The following is a 19,379-nucleotide window of genomic DNA, read 5'->3' as shown; positions in this document are numbered from 1 at the left end:
CGACGTTTAGACCAAAACTTAAAACTCGACGCCTGACGTGTGCGTACAAAAATACAAAAACAAAATACATGTATTTCAAATTGAAAACAAAAACAAATACATGTATTTTGTTTTTGTATTTTTGTACGCACACGTCAGGCGTCGAGTTTTAAGTTTTGGTCTTAAGCTGAAAACAGAAGCTCTGTTCCTTTACCTGCCTGAGGTTACCATTTCTTACCATTTTTAACCTGCAAAGCGTTCCTTTACTTTAACAAACACACCAGCCCTGTTCCTTTACGTTCAAGAATCTTCAAGTTTTACAACTTTTTACAAGAAAAGCGTTCCTTTACTTCAGACACAATACAATTCATATGGGAGCAGTTTTCAACTTTTACTACTTTTGCCGGTTTTACCACTTTCAAAAGTAAAGGAACAGACCAACCATTTATATGAGACCAGTTCACCACTTTTACCATTTTTTGCCACTGTTACCATTTTTTAAAGTAAAGGAACAGACCAAGATATAACGTTTGATTAAAGTTTTGCGTTGGGCGTCGAGAAAAAAAGAACAACAACAGGGCGACGACGATACCAAAGTCCAGCGTTTATCTGTTTGTCGGCATATATTTCAAATGAATTTGAATTTTTCGGCATCATGCCCAACAGTGTAAAAACGGCCAAAACGACACAAAACTTTACCCAAACGTTGTATGTGTTTCCAGCTTTATTCAGCCGCATTTACTCTAGTGTTTACTGGGAATAACATAATTTACACTTGCACATGAAATCAGGATTTGAAAAAGAAAGTTATTTATTTGAGAGATATTGAATGGAACTGTCAACTTATATGCGCATGTTTTATAAAACCTGTTAAATGTACATATAACCGGGTTTAAAAACCCCACTGGGTTTCAAATGTCAATTCCATTGCGTTTGCATCAAAATAAATCCTTATAAACATATATTTTGCTCCAGAACTGCAAGAATCTTCTAATTTTTGCTATTTTTCCCGATAACATAAAGGGATAAACGTTGTCGTAGTAAAAAATAGTAGTTTCTTGCAGGTTCTGGAACAGATCAATACATTTGGATATTTTTGGGTTAAGTTTATAGACTTAAGGCCTGCTTACCATGCATGATAGAACAAGAAAAGGTAGCAGCAATACCCAGCTGACTGAACTGGGTTGTAGTGTTAGTGTCAAATTCCATTCGACATTTTATGTATTTATTTCTATGTTCGATGTATATTGGGGATATATATTTTTGAAGAACAAATTTATTCATCAGAAAAAAAACTATTTCCCATAAAGACGGTTTCATATCATTGACATGTAACCTCCTCCAGGTCCGAACGACATGCCGCACACTAAAACATCGCTTATAGAGGCGGTACAATATTTGTTAATATGTGTGGTATTTTGTTAAACTTGAAAAGAATAAAGCCCTAATAAACATGTGCTTTTTTGTTTTCAAAAATACAAAAACAAAATACATGTATTTCAAATTGAAAACAAAAACAAATACATGTATTTTGTTTTTGTATTTTTGTACGCACACGTCAGGCGTCGAGTTTTAAGTTTTGGTCTTAAGCTGAAAACAGAAGCTCTGTTCCTTTACCTGCCTGAGGTTACCATTTCTTACCATTTTTAACCTGCAAAGCGTTCCTTTATGCCAAGTTTACACTTGCGCTCTAAAATCCACTGGATTTCACGAAATCCTGAAATACATCCCGGTGTTTACACTTATTTTTTTGTTGATTTCAAACATATCACAATGATCAAGGTAGATGCATATGCGCAGCTGATCGAACATGAATTTTCAAAACAAGTTGTTGTAAATTGAATTAGTCATCAAAAATATACGACAATATAGAACTTTACAACTTTATTTCGAAAATTATCTATATATCGTATTAATTGTGTATAGTAATAACAAATGAAAAAATAAAAAATGATTTTATCGTTGAGACATAATAATAATAAATTTTGATAGATAAAAGTTGTGTTCAGAACTTGCAGCAGTTTTCCCGTTTAGTGCTAAAAATGCGTTCCCGTACTCCGAAGTTTAGCAAGACTTGCACTCCTCTTTAAACAAAAACAGCGCTGAATAACACCCTATTCTCCTGTTTTTTGCCGTACAATTTTGGCATAGTAGAAACTAGCAACATGTTCATTATCATCTAAATACGATAGCTGATACGTTGATTTGCTGCAGTTTTTGCAATTTCCATAATTTCTTCGTTCCATTATTTTTTAAGAATCAATTTTTGACAAATTCGCTCTTTTTTCTAACATTACCATTAAAAAAAGTACAATAACACACTGAAAATAGCATTGTGACAAAGTAATTTAATATTTTTTTCACATTGTTTACAAATTTTGATACTAAAATTTTTTGTTGCATCAATTGACCATCTACCTTGTTTATTGTGATACGTGAAAAGTGTTGCAACTTTTGGTACTTTTTCAGGCAATAACAGGGTTGTATATCATGTGTACTGCGATTTCGATGTTGATTTCGCTGAAATCACGAAATGAGATGATTTCATTTTTGTATGCAAAATCATGAAAATTTTTGCTTGATTCCGCGCGAAATCACGAAACGCCTTCGAAATCACGAAAAGACGACGAATGTAAACCAAACATTACTTTAACAAACACACCATTTATATGAGACCAGTTCACCACTTTTACCATTTTTTGCCACTGTTACCATTTTTTAAAGTAAAGGAACAGACCAAGATATAACGTTTGATTAAAGTTTTGCGTTGGGCGTCGAGAAAAAAAGAACAACAACAGGGCGACGACGATACCAAAGTCCAGCGTTTATCTGTTTGTCGGCATATATTTCAAATGAATTTGAATTTTTCGGCATCATGCCCAACAGTGTAAAAACGGCCAAAACGACACAAAACTTTACCCAAACGTTGTATGTGTTTCCAGCTTTATTCAGCCGCATTTACTCTAGTGTTTACTGGGAATAACATAATTTACACTTGCACATGAAATCAGGATTTGAAAAAGAAAGTTATTTATTTGAGAGATATTGAATGGAACTGTCAACTTATATGCGCATGTTTTATAAAACCTGTTAAATGTACATATAACCGGGTTTAAAAACCCCACTGGGTTTCAAATGTCAATTCCATTGCGTTTGCATCAAAATAAATCCTTATAAACATATATTTTGCTCCAGAACTGCAAGAATCTTCTAATTTTTGCTATTTTTCCCGATAACATAAAGGGATAAACGTTGTCGTAGTAAAAAATAGTAGTTTCTTGCAGGTTCTGGAACAGATCAATACATTTGGATATTTTTGGGTTAAGTTTATAGACTTAAGGCCTGCTTACCATGCATGATAGAACAAGAAAAGGTAGCAGCAATACCCAGCTGACTGAACTGGGTTGTAGTGTTAGTGTCAAATTCCATTCGACATTTTATGTATTTATTTCTATGTTCGATGTATATTGGGGATATATATTTTTGAAGAACAAATTTATTCATCAGAAAAAAAACTATTTCCCATAAAGACGGTTTCATATCATTGACATGTAACCTCCTCCAGGTCCGAACGACATGCCGCACACTAAAACATCGCTTATAGAGGCGGTACAATATTTGTTAATATGTGTGGTATTTTGTTAAACTTGAAAAGAATAAAGCCCTAATAAACATGTGCTTTTTTGTTTTCAAAAATACAAAAACAAAATACATGTATTTCAAATTGAAAACAAAAACAAATACATGTATTTTGTTTTTGTATTTTTGTACGCACACGTCAGGCGTCGAGTTTTAAGTTTTGGTCTTAAGCTGAAAACAGAAGCTCTGTTCCTTTACCTGCCTGAGGTTACCATTTCTTACCATTTTTAACCTGCAAAGCGTTCCTTTATGCCAAGTTTACACTTGCGCTCTAAAATCCACTGGATTTCACGAAATCCTGAAATACATCCCGGTGTTTACACTTATTTTTTTGTTGATTTCAAACATATCACAATGATCAAGGTAGATGCATATGCGCAGCTGATCGAACATGAATTTTCAAAACAAGTTGTTGTAAATTGAATTAGTCATCAAAAATATACGACAATATAGAACTTTACAACTTTATTTCGAAAATTATCTATATATCGTATTAATTGTGTATAGTAATAACAAATGAAAAAATAAAAAATGATTTTATCGTTGAGACATAATAATAATAAATTTTGATAGATAAAAGTTGTGTTCAGAACTTGCAGCAGTTTTCCCGTTTAGTGCTAAAAATGCGTTCCCGTACTCCGAAGTTTAGCAAGACTTGCACTCCTCTTTAAACAAAAACAGCGCTGAATAACACCCTATTCTCCTGTTTTTTGCCGTACAATTTTGGCATAGTAGAAACTAGCAACATGTTCATTATCATCTAAATACGATAGCTGATACGTTGATTTGCTGCAGTTTTTGCAATTTCCATAATTTCTTCGTTCCATTATTTTTTAAGAATCAATTTTTGACAAATTCGCTCTTTTTTCTAACATTACCATTAAAAAAAGTACAATAACACACTGAAAATAGCATTGTGACAAAGTAATTTAATATTTTTTTCACATTGTTTACAAATTTTGATACTAAAATTTTTTGTTGCATCAATTGACCATCTACCTTGTTTATTGTGATACGTGAAAAGTGTTGCAACTTTTGGTACTTTTTCAGGCAATAACAGGGTTGTATATCATGTGTACTGCGATTTCGATGTTGATTTCGCTGAAATCACGAAATGAGATGATTTCATTTTTGTATGCAAAATCATGAAAATTTTTGCTTGATTCCGCGCGAAATCACGAAACGCCTTCGAAATCACGAAAAGACGACGAATGTAAACCAAACATTACTTTAACAAACACACCATTTATATGAGACCAGTTCACCACTTTTACCATTTTTTGCCACTGTTACCATTTTTTAAAGTAAAGGAACAGACCAAGATATAACGTTTGATTAAAGTTTTGCGTTGGGCGTCGAGAAAAAAAGAACAACAACAGGGCGACGACGATACCAAAGTCCAGCGTTTATCTGTTTGTCGGCATATATTTCAAATGAATTTGAATTTTTCGGCATCATGCCCAACAGTGTAAAAACGGCCAAAACGACACAAAACTTTACCCAAACGTTGTATGTGTTTCCAGCTTTATTCAGCCGCATTTACTCTAGTGTTTACTGGGAATAACATAATTTACACTTGCACATGAAATCAGGATTTGAAAAAGAAAGTTATTTATTTGAGAGATATTGAATGGAACTGTCAACTTATATGCGCATGTTTTATAAAACCTGTTAAATGTACATATAACCGGGTTTAAAAACCCCACTGGGTTTCAAATGTCAATTCCATTGCGTTTGCATCAAAATAAATCCTTATAAACATATATTTTGCTCCAGAACTGCAAGAATCTTCTAATTTTTGCTATTTTTCCCGATAACATAAAGGGATAAACGTTGTCGTAGTAAAAAATAGTAGTTTCTTGCAGGTTCTGGAACAGATCAATACATTTGGATATTTTTGGGTTAAGTTTATAGACTTAAGGCCTGCTTACCATGCATGATAGAACAAGAAAAGGTAGCAGCAATACCCAGCTGACTGAACTGGGTTGTAGTGTTAGTGTCAAATTCCATTCGACATTTTATGTATTTATTTCTATGTTCGATGTATATTGGGGATATATATTTTTGAAGAACAAATTTATTCATCAGAAAAAAAACTATTTCCCATAAAGACGGTTTCATATCATTGACATGTAACCTCCTCCAGGTCCGAACGACATGCCGCACACTAAAACATCGCTTATAGAGGCGGTACAATATTTGTTAATATGTGTGGTATTTTGTTAAACTTGAAAAGAATAAAGCCCTAATAAACATGTGCTTTTTTGTTTTCAAAAGCAAATGATTGAAACATCTTCTCTTTTTTCAATGAATTACCAGCGACCCGAAACATTTTTGCAAGTATTCTACTTTCTGCGAGAAATTATGCATTTAGTGGAATGATATGGAAACATTCAAATTGAAAATCTAACGAGTTTTCATTCATGTTTTCCAAAATATTCAATCAAATGTGAAAAAATATTAGTTTTTTAAATTCCAATAATTTATAGACATTTCCTTGTTTTGTTTGCATTTACATTGACACTAAGGTTTACAAACAAAAACAAATTCCTTTGTGGTTGTTGTTCGAGTTGTATTTGTTGTAGTATTAACTTTACCTTGTATTTGTTCTACCATGCTTACCATGCTTACTTCTGATAAAAGAATAAAAAAGAAAAGGGCAACCTAGTTCGAAATTTGCTCGGCCTGCTTTATTCTTTTATTTTTATTATGTCGGAAATGAAGCTGGAAAGCAAGGCAACCAGGCGAAGTAGCTTATGTACCCAGGCCTTTATGGCTATATCACACCATATGCTTTTTCACATGTATGACCATGGTAGAATAAAGTAAAGGTAGGCCACAGCTAACAGCTGATTACAATTTTTTTTCTTTTTATGGCCTAATCTGTCAAAAGCATTGACATTTTGTACAGTTTTTGACATTATGCAATCATAAAGGTAGATGTATCGCTGAATTGTTCCAACAAAAAACTTCTGCTGTAACACTATATCTTAAAATTGAAAACAAGGACAAAAAATGTGTATTTGCGTGGCAAAATAAAATTGTTGATTTTTTTTTAGCAAAACCTACGAATGGACGATTTATCAAATATTGATATTAATTTAAATTTGTTCCAAAAGTACGGGAATGTAAAAATTACAATTTTTGTAAAAATTCTGCTGACATTTATCTGCAAATCGGATGCCAGCAATCACGATGTCAGATTAGCCAAACTTGTCAAGTAGAAAATAAGTGAATGACATTTTTTCACTGTCATAAGTTTGGGAAGAACTTTTGCTATTTTTGGAACACTTTACCAACAAGAATATTCTGGAGCCTAGCTAATGTCTGGTTTACATTCGGCATCGTTTCGTGTTTTCGAAGGCGTTTCGTGATTTCGCGCGGAATCATGCAAAATTTATCATGATTTCCCATACAAAAATGAAATCATCTCATTTCGTGATTTCAGCGAAATCAACATCGAAATCACAGTACACATGATATACAACCCTGTGTTTGCCTAAAAAAGTACCAAAAGTTGCAACACTTTTCACGTATCACGATAAACAAGGTAGATGGTCAATTGCTGCAACAAAAAATTTTAGTATCAAAATTTGTAAACAATGTGAATAAAATATTAAATTACTTTTCTTAAATGCTATTTTTCATTGTGTTCCCGTACTTTGTTAATGGTAATGTTAGAAAAAATGAGCTAATTGTCAAAAATGTATTAAAAATTCCGGGAACGGAAAAATGACGGAAATTGCAAAAACTCCAGCATAAATGTCAAAATCAACGTATCACCAATCATATCTGGTCTGTTCCTTTACTTTAAAAAATGGTAACAGTGGCAAAAAATGGTAAAAGTGGTGAAATGGTCTCATATAAATTGCATGCTTGTTAAAGTAAAGGAACGCTTTGCAGTTTAAAAATGGTAAGAAATGGTAACCTCAGGCAGGTAAAGGAACAAAGCTATCATGATCATGCTTGCTGCTAATTTCTACTAGGCCAAAATTGTATGGCAGAAATCATTATCATTTTATTATTGTGCATAAAATCACATACAACATGTAAATAAGCAATTCACAGTAATGTGACCAAATTGACATTTGGTATGATTTGATGTAACACCTTCTTATTCCACTATGGGTGCAATACATGCATGTTCTCCTTCATATCCACCCCCTCCCAAATATACAACAAAATTTCTCTAAATTGAAACTTTCAAAGTTTGCCCGCATCGTTAAATTGTGCCATTGAGTCGTGCCTTGTGTACCCTATACTAAAATGTAAACATTGACCTAGTTCGCTTTGTTTTTATTCTATAATAGGCACAAATTCACAAATTCCGATACATATAACTTGGCTAATTACTTAATTAGTTCCTTTGCATACAAGATTTGTATTAATTATATACAAATTATGTTTACATTGCGTCCCTTGGCGCCAGTTCTACAACGGACCTTCTTCTCTGTACGATTTTATGCGCGTCCACCGACGAAAACCGCCAAAAAGTCTGCGATGAAGTATGTTCATCAGGAAACTTTGCGATATCTTAGCCCGACATGTAATGTCAAAATAATTTCGGATATTTTTATAAAAGTCCGTTCAGCAGATGTACACGAATATCCAAGTGGGGATGTTTTTATTGCTCAGTTACATGGTGGTCCTGCTAAAAACTGTCCAGCCTCCATGGAGATTGTGGTTAGCGATGATGAAAGTTCTGTGGAGGTCATTGTAAAGAAATTAAAGGAAAACACAGGTGATTTTCATTGTGAATTTGAGGTGCCCGTAAAGGCTAGTTTGGAAGCAACATCCAACAGTGGTGCTAATATTTCGAAAATATTCGGTGATTTTCTTAAACTGAAAGCAGAAAATTATATTAGCGTCTCCGATGTAAAGGCCGAAGATATACATGTTGAAAGTGTCGACGGAAACATTTGTAGTCGTGGCCTCCTTCTGGGCAAGAGGACAAAACTTGTGGCGAACAATAGAGGTGTAAGTTGATACAAATAATATGTAAACTTAGATGCTTGAGTTAGCATTCAAGATTGTGATCTTGGATACAGTTTAAAATTTTATTTTTTTATGCAAATATTATAAAATATCACTGCTTTCTTTTTTTTTTTTTTTTGACAAAAACATGTAGAGCATAATCCTCGACAAACTTCAAGGTGATGAAATCCTTTGTAAAACCGATAATGGTAACATAACGACAAATTGTTGTTATGTAGAATCATCAGTATTTGAAACAAATTCAGGCGAATTGGACTTAAATAATATCCACAAAACTAGTCAAGTTAATGTACGAGATCCTGAGGGTAAATTGAAAATGAGTAAGTAATGTGGAATATCAAATCCCAAATTTGAAATAATCCTTTAAAAAAACTCCACTCTTTCAGCTGGCGTCCATGGCAACATAAATGTAAATTTTAATGGTAATTCAATGGAATTACAATTATCCGAATTACATGGTGAAAGTCGTATTAAATCGCAACTGGCGAAATCACTTGTAATAAATATTTCCGATGAAATTGAAAAGAATACAACAATAGTAGCAAATTTACATACCAAAGATGAAGACATCACACTTGATCCTTCGCTACAGCATTTGAGTGGTGGTTTGGCGGAACAGAAGAAAAGCTTTAAATGGCCCATGGATAAGGAACTGCCATGTAAATTACAAATCGATGTAAAAAATTCCTTGACTTTGGGTAAATCATCATGGTCGGATATGTTACGTTTGAAAATGGAACAAAATCGAAAGAACAACAACAACAATGACGCACTGTAAAAATGTTAAAGGGAGGCCTTTTTAAAATGATTTTAATGTAAAAATGTTGAATATAATATTTATTTTTTAAATAAAGGGTCGTGTATTTTTGACCTTTTGAAACATGCAGTTTCGCAATTGTAAAGTACAACGGCGTTACTAAACACAATACTTCGCAGATTTACAGTCATTGTAAAGAAGGGGTGCTTCTGTAGACCCATTCTGAAAGAAAGGGTGTTTGTATAACCCTTTTTTAAAGAAAGGGTGCTTCTATAGACCTTTTCTTAAAGAAACGGTGCTTCTATAGATCCTTCTTGAAAGAAAGGGTGCTTCTATAGACCCTTTTTGAAAGAAAGGGTGCTTCTATAGACCCTTTTTGAAAGAAGGGGTGCTTCTATAGACCCTTTTTGAAAGAAAGGGTGCTTCTATAGACCCTTTTTGAAAGAAAGGGTGCTTCTATAGACACTTTTTGAAAGAAAGGGTGCTTCTATAGACCCTTTTTGAAAGAAAGGGTGCTTCTATAGACCCTTTTTGAAAGAAAGGGTGCTTCTATAGACCCATTCTGAAAGAAAGGGTGGTATAGACCCTTTTTGAAAGAAATTGCGTTTGTATAGACCCTTTTTGAAAGAAATTGCGTTTGTATAGACCCTTTTTGAAAGAAAGGGTGCTTCTATAGACCCTTTTTGAAAGAAAGGGTGCTTCTATAGACCCTGGCGGGCACACACAGGGGCTAATTTTTAATTTTTTTTATGTAGATATAAGTTTTAGTTTGTAAGTTTTAGTTTTTAAGATAAAATTTTTTGGAGAATAACTCTCCATGATATGTTAACGCCGGGAGCAAGCGTGTCTTCTTTAACCTAACACATACATACATACTTTCGTATACATTTTATGTGAAAAACACGAGTTGATAACCATTTATTGTTATTAAAATAATACGTAATAGTTTTAAGTTCTTCATTGTAACGTTTCGAATTCTTTAATTGTTATACAAGTCTCAATAAACTTCAACTTCAACTTCAAGAAAGGGTGCTTCTATAGACCCTTTTTGAAAGAAAGGGTGCTTCTATAGACCCTTTTTGAAAGAAAGGGTGCTTCTATAGACCCTTTTTGAAAGAAAGGGTGCTTCTATAGACCCTTTTTGAAAGAAAGGGTGCTTCTATAGACCCTTTTTGAAAGAAAGGGTGCTTCTATAGACCCTTTTTGAAAGAAAGGGTGCTTCTATAGACCCTTTTTGAAAGAAAGGGTGCTTCTATAGACCCTTTTTGAAGGAAAGGGTGCTTCTATAGACCCTTTTTGAAAGAAAGGGTGCTTCTATAGACCCTTTTTGAAAGAAAGGGTGCTTCTATAGACCCTTTTTGAAAGAAAGGGTGCTTCTATAGACCCTTTTTGAAAGAAAGGGTGCTTCTATAGACCCTTTTTGAAAGAAAGGGTGCTTCTATAGACCCTTTTTGAAAGAAAGGGTGCTTCTATAGACCCTTTTTGAAAGAAAGGGTCCTTCTATAGACCCTTTTTGAAAGAAAGGGTGCTTCTATATACCCTTTTTGAAAGAAAGGGTGCTTCTATAGACCCTTTTTGAAAGAAAGGGTGCTTCTATAGACCCTTTTTGAAAGAAAGGGTGCTTCTATAGACCCTTTTTGAAAGAAAGGGTGCTTCTATAGACCCTTTTTGAAAGAAAGGGTGCTTCTATAGCTCCCTTTTTGAAAGAAAGGGTGCTTCTATAGACCCTTTTTGAAAGAAAGGGTGCTTCTATAGACCCTTTTTGAAAGAAAGGGTGCTTCTATAGACCCTTTTTGAAAGAAAGGGTGCTTCTATAGACACTTTTTGAAAGAAAGGGTGCTTCTATAGACCCTTTTTGAAAGAAAGGGTGCTTCTATAGACCCTTTTTGAAAGAAAGGGTGCTTCTATAGACCCTTTTTGAAAGAAAGGGTGCTTCTATAGACCCTTTTTGAAAGAAAGGGTGCTTCTATAGACCCTTTTTGAAAGAAAGGTTGCTTCTATAGACCCTTTTTGAAAGAAAGGGTGCTTCTATAGACCCTTTTTGAAAGAAAGGGTGCTTCTATAGACCCTTTTTGAAAGAAAGGGTGCTTCTATAGACCCTTTTTGAAAGAAAGGGTGCTTCTATAGACCCTTTTTGAAAGAAAGGGTGCTTCTATAGACCCTTTTTGAAAGAAAGGGTGCTTCTATAGACCCTTTTTGAAAGAAAGGGTGCTTCTATATACCCTTTTTGAAAGAAAGGGTGCTTCTATAGACCCTTTTTGAAAGAAAGGGTGCTTCTATAGACCCTTTTTGAAAGAAAGGGTGCTTCTATAGACCCTTTTTGAAAGAAAGGGTGCTTCTATAGACCCTTTTTGAAAGAAAGGGTGCTTCTATAGACCCTTTTTGAAAGAAAGGGTGCTTCTATAGACCCTTTTTGAAAGAAAGGGTGCTTCTATAGACCCTTTTTGAAAGAAAGGGTGCTTCTAAAGACCCTTTTTGAAAGAAAGGGTGCTTCTATAGACCCTTTTTGAAAGAAAGGGTGCTTCTATAGACCCTTTTTGAAAGAAAGGGTGCTTCTATAGACCCTTTTTGAAAGAAAGGGTGCTTCTATAGACCCTTTTTGAAAGAAAGGGTGCTTCTATAGACCCTTTTTGAAAGAAAGGGTGCTTCTATAGACCCTTTTTGAAAGAAAGGGTGCTTCTATAGACCCTTTTTGAAAGAAAGGGTGCTTCTATAGACCCTTTTTGAAAGAATGGGTGCTTCTATAGACCCTTTTTGAAAGAATGGGTGCTTCTATAGACCCTTTTTGAAAGAAAGGGTGCTTCTATAGACCCTTTTTGAAAGAAAGGGTGCTTCTATAGACCCTTTTTGAAAGAAAGGGTGCTTCTATAGACCCTTTTTGAAAGAAAGGGTGCTTCTATAGACCCTTTTTGAAAGAAAGGGTGCTTCTATAGACCCTTTTTGAAAGAAAGGGTGCTTCTATAGACCCTTTTTGAAAGAAAGGGTGCTTCTATAGACCCTTTTTGAAAGAAAGGGTGCTTCTATAGACCCTTTTTGAAAGAAAGGGTGCTTCTATAGACCCTTTTTTAAAGAAAGGGTGCTTATATAGACCCTTTTTTAAAGAAAGGGTGCTTCTATAGACCCTTTTTTAAAGAATGGGTGCTTCTATAGACCCTTTTTTAAAGAAAGGGTGCTTCTATAGACCCTTTTTGAAAGAAAGGGTGCTTCTATAGACCCTTTCTGAAAGAAAGGGTGCTTCTTTAGACCCTTTTTGAAAGAAAGGGTGCTTCTATAGACCCTTTTTGAAAGAAAGGGTGCTTCTATAGACCCTTTTTGAAAGAAAGGTTGCTTCTATAGACCCTTTTTGAAAGAAAGGGTGCTTCTATAGACCCTTTTTGAAAGAAAAGGTGCTTCTATTGACCCTTTTTGAAAGAATGGGTGCTTCTATAGACCCTTTTTGAAAGAATGGGTGCTTCTATAGACCCTTTTTGAAAGAAAGGGTGCTTCTGTAGACCCTTTTTGAAAGAAAGGGTGCTTCTATAGATCCTTTTTGAAAGAAAGGGAGCTTCTATAGACCCTTTTTAAAAGAAAGGGTGCTTCTATACACCCTTTTTGAGAGAAAGGGTGTTTCTGTAGACCCTTTTTGAAAGAAAGGGTGCTTCTATAGACCCTTTTTGAAAGAAAGGGTGCTTCTGTAGACCCTTTTTGAAAGAAAGGGTGCTTCTGTAGACCCTTTTTGAAAGAAAGGGTGCTTCTATAGACCCTTTTTGAAAGAAAGGGTGGTGCTTCTATAGACCCTTTTTGAAAGAAAGGGTGGTGCTTCTATAGACCCTTTTTGAAAGAAAGGGTGGTGCTTCTATAGACCCTTTTTGAAAGAAAGGGTGCTTCCATAGACCCTTTTTGAAAGAAAGGTGCGTTTGTAGACCCTTTCTGAAAAAAGGGTGCGTTTCAGAAAGGGTGCTTTTGTAATATATTTTATATATGATAAGGAGTAACAGCATATTTGATTGTCCAAAAATTTGTTTTATTTTACTAATTTGCGATCACCCATTTTAAAATTGTCTTTAAATTTTGACTACAAAATAATATAAAATATTTTTTTTTTTAATTATCCGGTTTTATAAATCTACTTACTAAAAGATTATGGCACTCTTCGTATGTAATTCAAACTTTAAGAAGATCTTTTAATTTGGAATAGCACGATTTCAATGCATCATTTTCAATCGGCTGTGTAAATGTGTCCAAAAGTTTTATAGCATACTTTCGTGGGCATACAGTAAAACACTGTTCCAATGTCTGATCGTCAGTCTTGAGTATAATAAATAAAATGATACTTAAAATAGTACTTAACAGCAATTCAAAGTCTACATCATTTTCATCATCTGTAGATTCTTCAAAATCATTTGTTTTGTTTGATTTTTTCAGGCGTTCCTCCATACATATTGATACTTTATAATGTAATTTTAAAAGTTTTTGTGCAATTTCCAAATCGAATGGATTACTGAGTACCTAAGGAAGAAGATGTAACATAAATTATTCTTAATGATTCCTAATCACAAAATGTGTGATTTCAAAATACTCACCCTTAATATATCGTTTAAGCTATCCATTACAATTGGCTCATATAGATGCCATGCATTTGGTTCATCGTCGACAGTCTTTAGAATCTCTTTGATACACGACAACATCTCTTCATTGAAAGGTGCATATGATTCTTTGCTTATTTCTCCATATTGACTCAGAATACTGTGTATATTACAAAATGTTTGATTACCCTTGATGACACTTTCCGCTATGGTATCATAATTATCCAAATTACTTTTGATGTCTTTGTGCAAAGACTGTAAACCTTCAATGGTTGCTCCAACTAGGGTGGTATCCACGAAAACTTTTTCAAAAGTAGGCACTTTCACATCCGCATTCGTTTCCATTACAGCAAATTTAGCCAAGACTGCATTCAGCGTTTCCATTGTTTGCAAAACCAATGTATTATTGGCGGCACTTGCCAATATAAATGCAATATTTTTTACAAACTGATCCGACTTAAGGAGGTAATTATACCATTTGCCAACACTTGTCTCTTCCATTTTAACAAATACCACAGAAAACAAGCGCATTAATTGTTCCAATGTAAGCGAATCTAAGCAGGAGCTTAAATCCAATAGTATCTGTACTGTTTCTTCTTGTTGTTCCAGCTGTTGTCTGGCCTCGTAGACATTACACATATTAGCCAATATTCCAACCAGAATTTCCGAGAGACGTTTATCTTCGGTTGCCCTTATTATTCCTGCGAATATTTCCAAAACATCTTGTTCCAAAAGAAACAAAACTACATCCTTTTCAATTGTCATATCCCAAAGTGAGCAAAGATCACGTTCTACTTCCTCTTCGCTTTGAAGATCCTTCTTTACTTCCGCCAACTTTAGCAAGGTGTTGAGAACAAAACGTTCACTATAAAGGGTATCACCAATAGCATCGCCCTAGGGAAGTGGGATTTTTTTTAATATTTCTTCAAATTACGGCTTAAGATGAGTTGAAGCATTAAGCTCGGATCGGGACCAAATTTTTTCCACAGGTAGGTCTCGTTACCCTGATCACAAATATGTATAACATTTAGGAACTCCTTTCCTTTACCGACCCAACGCAGAAAATTTTGAAAATATTACCATAGATAGTGCTTTTTATCCCGATTCCAACCATGTATTGCTTTTGTTGCGGAAATGTATACTTCCCAAGATATGGGCCTCCAAAGTTCCACAAAGGCCCTAGTCTAAAATTTGGGCAAACCACCGCAGAAAATTATTAAAAAAATACCACAAATAGTGATGTTTATTTTGTTGAAGTGTATGTATACTTCCCGAGATATAGGCCTCCAAAAAAATTAAATTAAAAGAAAATATTGTTCCCGTTCCCTAGATTGGCTCCTGTCCATAGGAGAAAGTCTTAAATCCCCGCCGAAGGGCGGCTATATAGGAAAAATTATAATTTTATCCGAGCTAAATGCTTCAACTCAACTTGCCCCATTACTATTGTCTCCACCATACCTTTAAAAGCTTTATATCTGGATCTTCAACATCTGCTGCATCTGGTAGAGTTGGATTGCATGATGCACCCTCAGAGTTAGAGGTGTTTTTGTCATTCTCTTCAATTTTAGTTCTGGAATCATTCGATTTTTCTTCCTTTTTCTCGTTTGTCTGCGGCGAAGACATCTTCAAGCTGTTATTCCAAGTTTTTTGTGTTTTGTTTTTGTATACAGACGCTGTTTTTTATTTTGTACTGTACCAAAAAGTAAACATATATACTGTACAGTAAAAAACCAGCTGTTTGAATTGGAAGCTTAAGGCTCGTTTATACTATCAACTTAAATAAAGGTTAGCCATGTTTACATGGAAAAAGTACGAAATAATTTCATGAAATTAGGCACTCTTAAATCGCGTTCCACACTACAGCAATTTCATAAAATTACTTTTGTATGTCGCGGTCCACACTAGAGTGATTTCATTGAACAAAATTGCATGAAATTATGCGTCTCTAGATCGACCTGCATGGTAGAGTAAAATCATAGACTAATGAATCGTATAGACAGAGAAAGTTGTAGTGTGCTTGTTTGTTGTAGATGGCGCCCTTCCATTAAATATGCTCTCGATATCCTGAAGTTGTCACTCAAATATGTCGTGTAGTAGCCCCATAGACAAAATAATCTATAGATAGAGAATTTTAATGTGTTTATTTTTTATAGATGTTGCCCTTCCACTCAATATGCTCTCGATATGCTGTGGTTTTCACTCAAATATGTCGTGTAGTAGCTCAATGTTAAAAAAATTACCACTAACGCCATCTAACTATTACAGAGCATACTAAGTAACATGCTGAGAACAATTCTTCGTCTACACCTTCATTAGTCTATGGTAAAATCATAAATGCTCTGTTCCTTTACATGCCTGAGGTTACCATTTCTTACCATTTTTAACCTGCAAAGCGTTCCTTTACTTTAAAAAGCATACAATTTAAGCTCTGTTCCAGAACTAAAAAGTTTTTAAAATTTTTACCACTTTTACGCATTTTGCGTTCCCGTACACAAAATTTATATGAAAATCGTTTACGACTTTTACAACTTTTACGACTTTTACCACTTTATAAAGTACGGGAACAGGCCATTATATGACAGCAGTTTACCACTTTTACCATTTTTTGCCACTGTTACCATTTTTAAAAGTAAAGGAACTGACCAAAAATTGTTGTAGTGGGGAATTCGATTTAACCATGGTTTAATAAGAAAGGTTAGCCAAAGCTTTATGTCAATTTAAATTTTTTCATTCGAGTATGCCTAAAACTTCAAAACAATATAAACAAACTTTGTATGTGTGTGTGGTGTTTGAATAATATGCCAAACAATTTTAAAAACAATCGAATTCAATGATTTTTAAAATTGTTTTTAGACCATTTGTATGGAAGAAATTGGTAAGATTTGCATTGAAACAATCAGTTTATCATATTCACAACTCGATTATGTGGAGAAAACTTAACTCTTCATTCATTTTTCGCGTTTTTTATAAAATGCTCAAAAAATGCATTGTAAAAAAACCCACTTGTTGCATTTATTTTGAAGTTTTAGGAATTCAAGAAAAACAAGGGTTCTATAGATTTTTTCATTTAAATCTACCTCTTTACTTATACCATGGATTTAACAACACCTAATTTCATGAAATTTTTTCAATGAAATCGGTCTAGTGTGGAGCGGGACAAATGCAACAACATCAAATGACATTTTTACGTCAATGTTAAAGAGTTTATCAACAATTTCGTACCAGTTGCAATAGGACTTGATGCCTGTTTAAAAAAACGGTTTGATTTTTTGGTGTCGTTTCTGATTTCGTGGTTTTGTTAATAAATGTGTGAATTTATTCGAATCCCCCTCAATGGGTTATTTGTGCAGAAAATACGCGGCGTATGCATACGTCAAGAAATATCAGAAAATGCAAAATGTCGGGAGTTTAACTTTAACTTTCCGTGCCTTGTTCCTTTCGGCTTCTTGGACTCACAAAAATTTGTTAAAAGGTATGCACACTTTGTTGATTCTAATTAGTTTTTAGATTACAATTATGTTTTTATTTATAGGTAATTATTTTAAAGCCTATGGATTTCCGGTCCAATTCATTTGCCTTGCCTTGCTCATAGCTTTATATGTAGCTTTGTACAAAATTGTCATACGCGGAGGACTTGAAAACAATTACCTGCCGGATTTTCTGTGAAAATAACTAGAAAGATGGTAAGTAATCCAATATTGAATTTCGGCATAAGACGAGTTTACCTCCTAAGCTCGGATCAGCATGACATTTTTTCACAGGCAGATCTCACCCTGATCACAAATATATACATATGTATATAACATTTGTTGCGAAAGCCCATACTTCCCGAGATTTGGGCCTCTGAAGTCGCGAAAATTTCTTTGTTAAAGGCCGACTACTTAGTGAAAAATTTACACTTTAAAAAATATTTAGTTCCTGTGCCTGAAATTAACTCCTGTCCATAGGAAAAAGTTTTAAATCCCCTGTCCAGTCTTTAGGCTAAAAGGAGGGATACTCTTTAATACGCAATTACTAAATGAACCTTGGATACGATGAAATGTCTCAGGGAAATAACGGTTTTAGAACACACAAATGTTAAGATTAATGGATTCAGATAATGTGGAGTCAATTCAGTCAGTTCAAACTTAGATCGAGTTGGAAAATGGATCATATCGGTTTACTCCTTCGGGTAACTCCACCACAAAAGTTTAAAATTTTTGGCGAAAACAATGCACATTATAATATTTCTTCGATACGAAGATAAGGTACGAATATGGACTATATTTGTCAAGTTGAGGACCAGTTCTCTGATCGTTTTGAAATTTTTTAAGACGGGTAGTTTTCGAGGCTGTTATTACAATGGAGGCAAACCCAAACTTCCTGATATATTTACTCTAAAGCTACCAAAATCTTACTGTCACCAATTAAAATGTCTAGGCCGCAAGGTAACACTCGAAGTCAGTACCCAAAAACCTTATAAAATGAAAACTTTTTTAAGGAATTTATGTAAAACTTATGAGGGCGAATATTTTGAGTATTATAAATTGTGAAGGAATGGGAGTAGGTAATGAAACCAAAACCGTACAAAAGCTTAATTTTCGGATAGCTTATAACAACAAAATATGTATGTATGTATGTAATGTTGGAACATTTTCCGAAATGGGATTTCTTGAAAAGGATCCTAGTTTTTAAACGTAGAAGCTTGAAATTTTGCAATAGCATGTATACATTTTGCAATAGCTTTATGTATCAGTTTCCATCAAAAAAGAACTTTGATTTTCATGTCGGCTACGTCTTCGGGCATGTTTGGTGACGATATATACCAAAGAATACAAAATTAAAATTTTTAACATTTGCTTTGTTTTTTTATTTAGGCATTTTTCTTACACATTTAAAGAACTTCTTCATTTTCCAATTTTAAAAATATGGTTTAGCAATTGTATTGACAAATTTTAAAAAATTAACAAAAAATAGTATTCATTCGTAATTGATCGTAATTGAATAGAAAAACATTTCAAGGAAATCGAAGAATACAATCATTGTTAAAAATTGATTTTAAATATTAAATATCTATTTTTATAAAATAGATGATAAAATAACAAAACATACAAAAAAATAGAATTGGATCACTATTAAGGAAGTTATGAGTATTTCTTTACAGAATTCGACTTTCTCAAGGCGCGAAATATCTGAAACAGTTAGTAAAAAAAAAAAAAACAGTAAGGAAAGGATCAATGTCGGGCGGGACCGACTATATAATACCCTACACCACTGTGAATATGTAAAATATATATGGGAGCTAAATCCAAATCAGAACAGATTTCGATATAATTTTTCACATTTGTTTATAGACCAAATTCCGTTACATAGTCCAAATTTCATCAAAATTGGACATACATATATAGCGTGTTTCATGCATGAAATACCTCAAATCGGTCGAAAATATATGTGAGAGCTATAAC

At 34.0% G+C, this 19,379-nt stretch overlaps 2 protein-coding genes across 2 annotated transcripts; one reads left to right on the top strand and one right to left on the bottom strand.

Annotated features, from left to right (window-relative positions):
* The first annotated feature begins 7,852 nt into the window (after positions 1–7,852).
* Positions 7,853–9,515, top strand: LOC141386610 (protein FAM185A). The gene is made up of 3 exons (XM_073955497.1): positions 7,853–8,595; positions 8,747–8,933; positions 9,000–9,515. Exons 1-3 carry the CDS (start codon positions 8,020–8,022, stop codon positions 9,389–9,391), a joined length of 1,155 nt encoding a protein of 384 aa, XP_073811598.1. The 5' UTR covers positions 7,853–8,019; the 3' UTR covers positions 9,392–9,515.
* A 3,836-nt stretch (positions 9,516–13,351) lies between these two features.
* LOC141386608 (protein saal1) lies at positions 13,352–15,629 on the bottom strand. The gene is made up of 3 exons (XM_073955495.1): positions 15,394–15,629; positions 13,933–14,829; positions 13,352–13,858 (listed from the first exon to the last, which is right to left on the bottom strand). Exons 1-3 carry the CDS (start codon positions 15,556–15,558, stop codon positions 13,514–13,516), a joined length of 1,407 nt encoding a protein of 468 aa, XP_073811596.1. The 5' UTR covers positions 15,559–15,629; the 3' UTR covers positions 13,352–13,513.
* Between the last annotated feature and the right edge of the window lie 3,750 nt (positions 15,630–19,379).

The sequence above is a fragment of the Musca autumnalis genome, unplaced genomic scaffold (genome assembly GCF_047663935.1).
Source record: "Musca autumnalis isolate F117 unplaced genomic scaffold, ASM4766393v1 scaffold_5, whole genome shotgun sequence".
NCBI lineage: Eukaryota > Metazoa > Arthropoda > Insecta > Diptera > Muscidae > Musca > Musca autumnalis.
The sequence above is the reverse complement of the archived record's forward strand: the minus strand, read 5'-3'. Positions and strand labels throughout refer to the sequence as shown.

Bases quoted from the DNA above. Each gene is read 5' to 3' on its own strand.
- LOC141386608 (XM_073955495.1), bottom strand. From the start codon at position 15,558: ATGTCTTCGCCGCAGACAAACGAGAAAAAGGAAGAAAAATCGAATGAT. The intron at 14,830-15,393 runs GTATGGTGGAGA...CCACTTCCCTAG, and splicing joins CAGATATAAAGCTTTTAAAG to GGCGATGCTATTGGTGATAC. The intron at 13,859-13,932 runs GTGAGTATTTTG...CTTCTTCCTTAG, and splicing joins GCTTAAACGATATATTAAGG to GTACTCAGTAATCCATTCGA.
- LOC141386610 (XM_073955497.1), top strand. From the start codon at position 8,020: ATGTTTACATTGCGTCCCTTGGCGCCAGTTCTACAACGGACCTTCTTC. The intron at 8,596-8,746 runs GTAAGTTGATAC...AAAAACATGTAG, and splicing joins TTGTGGCGAACAATAGAGGT to AGCATAATCCTCGACAAACT. The intron at 8,934-8,999 runs GTAAGTAATGTG...CCACTCTTTCAG, and splicing joins TGAGGGTAAATTGAAAATGA to CTGGCGTCCATGGCAACATA.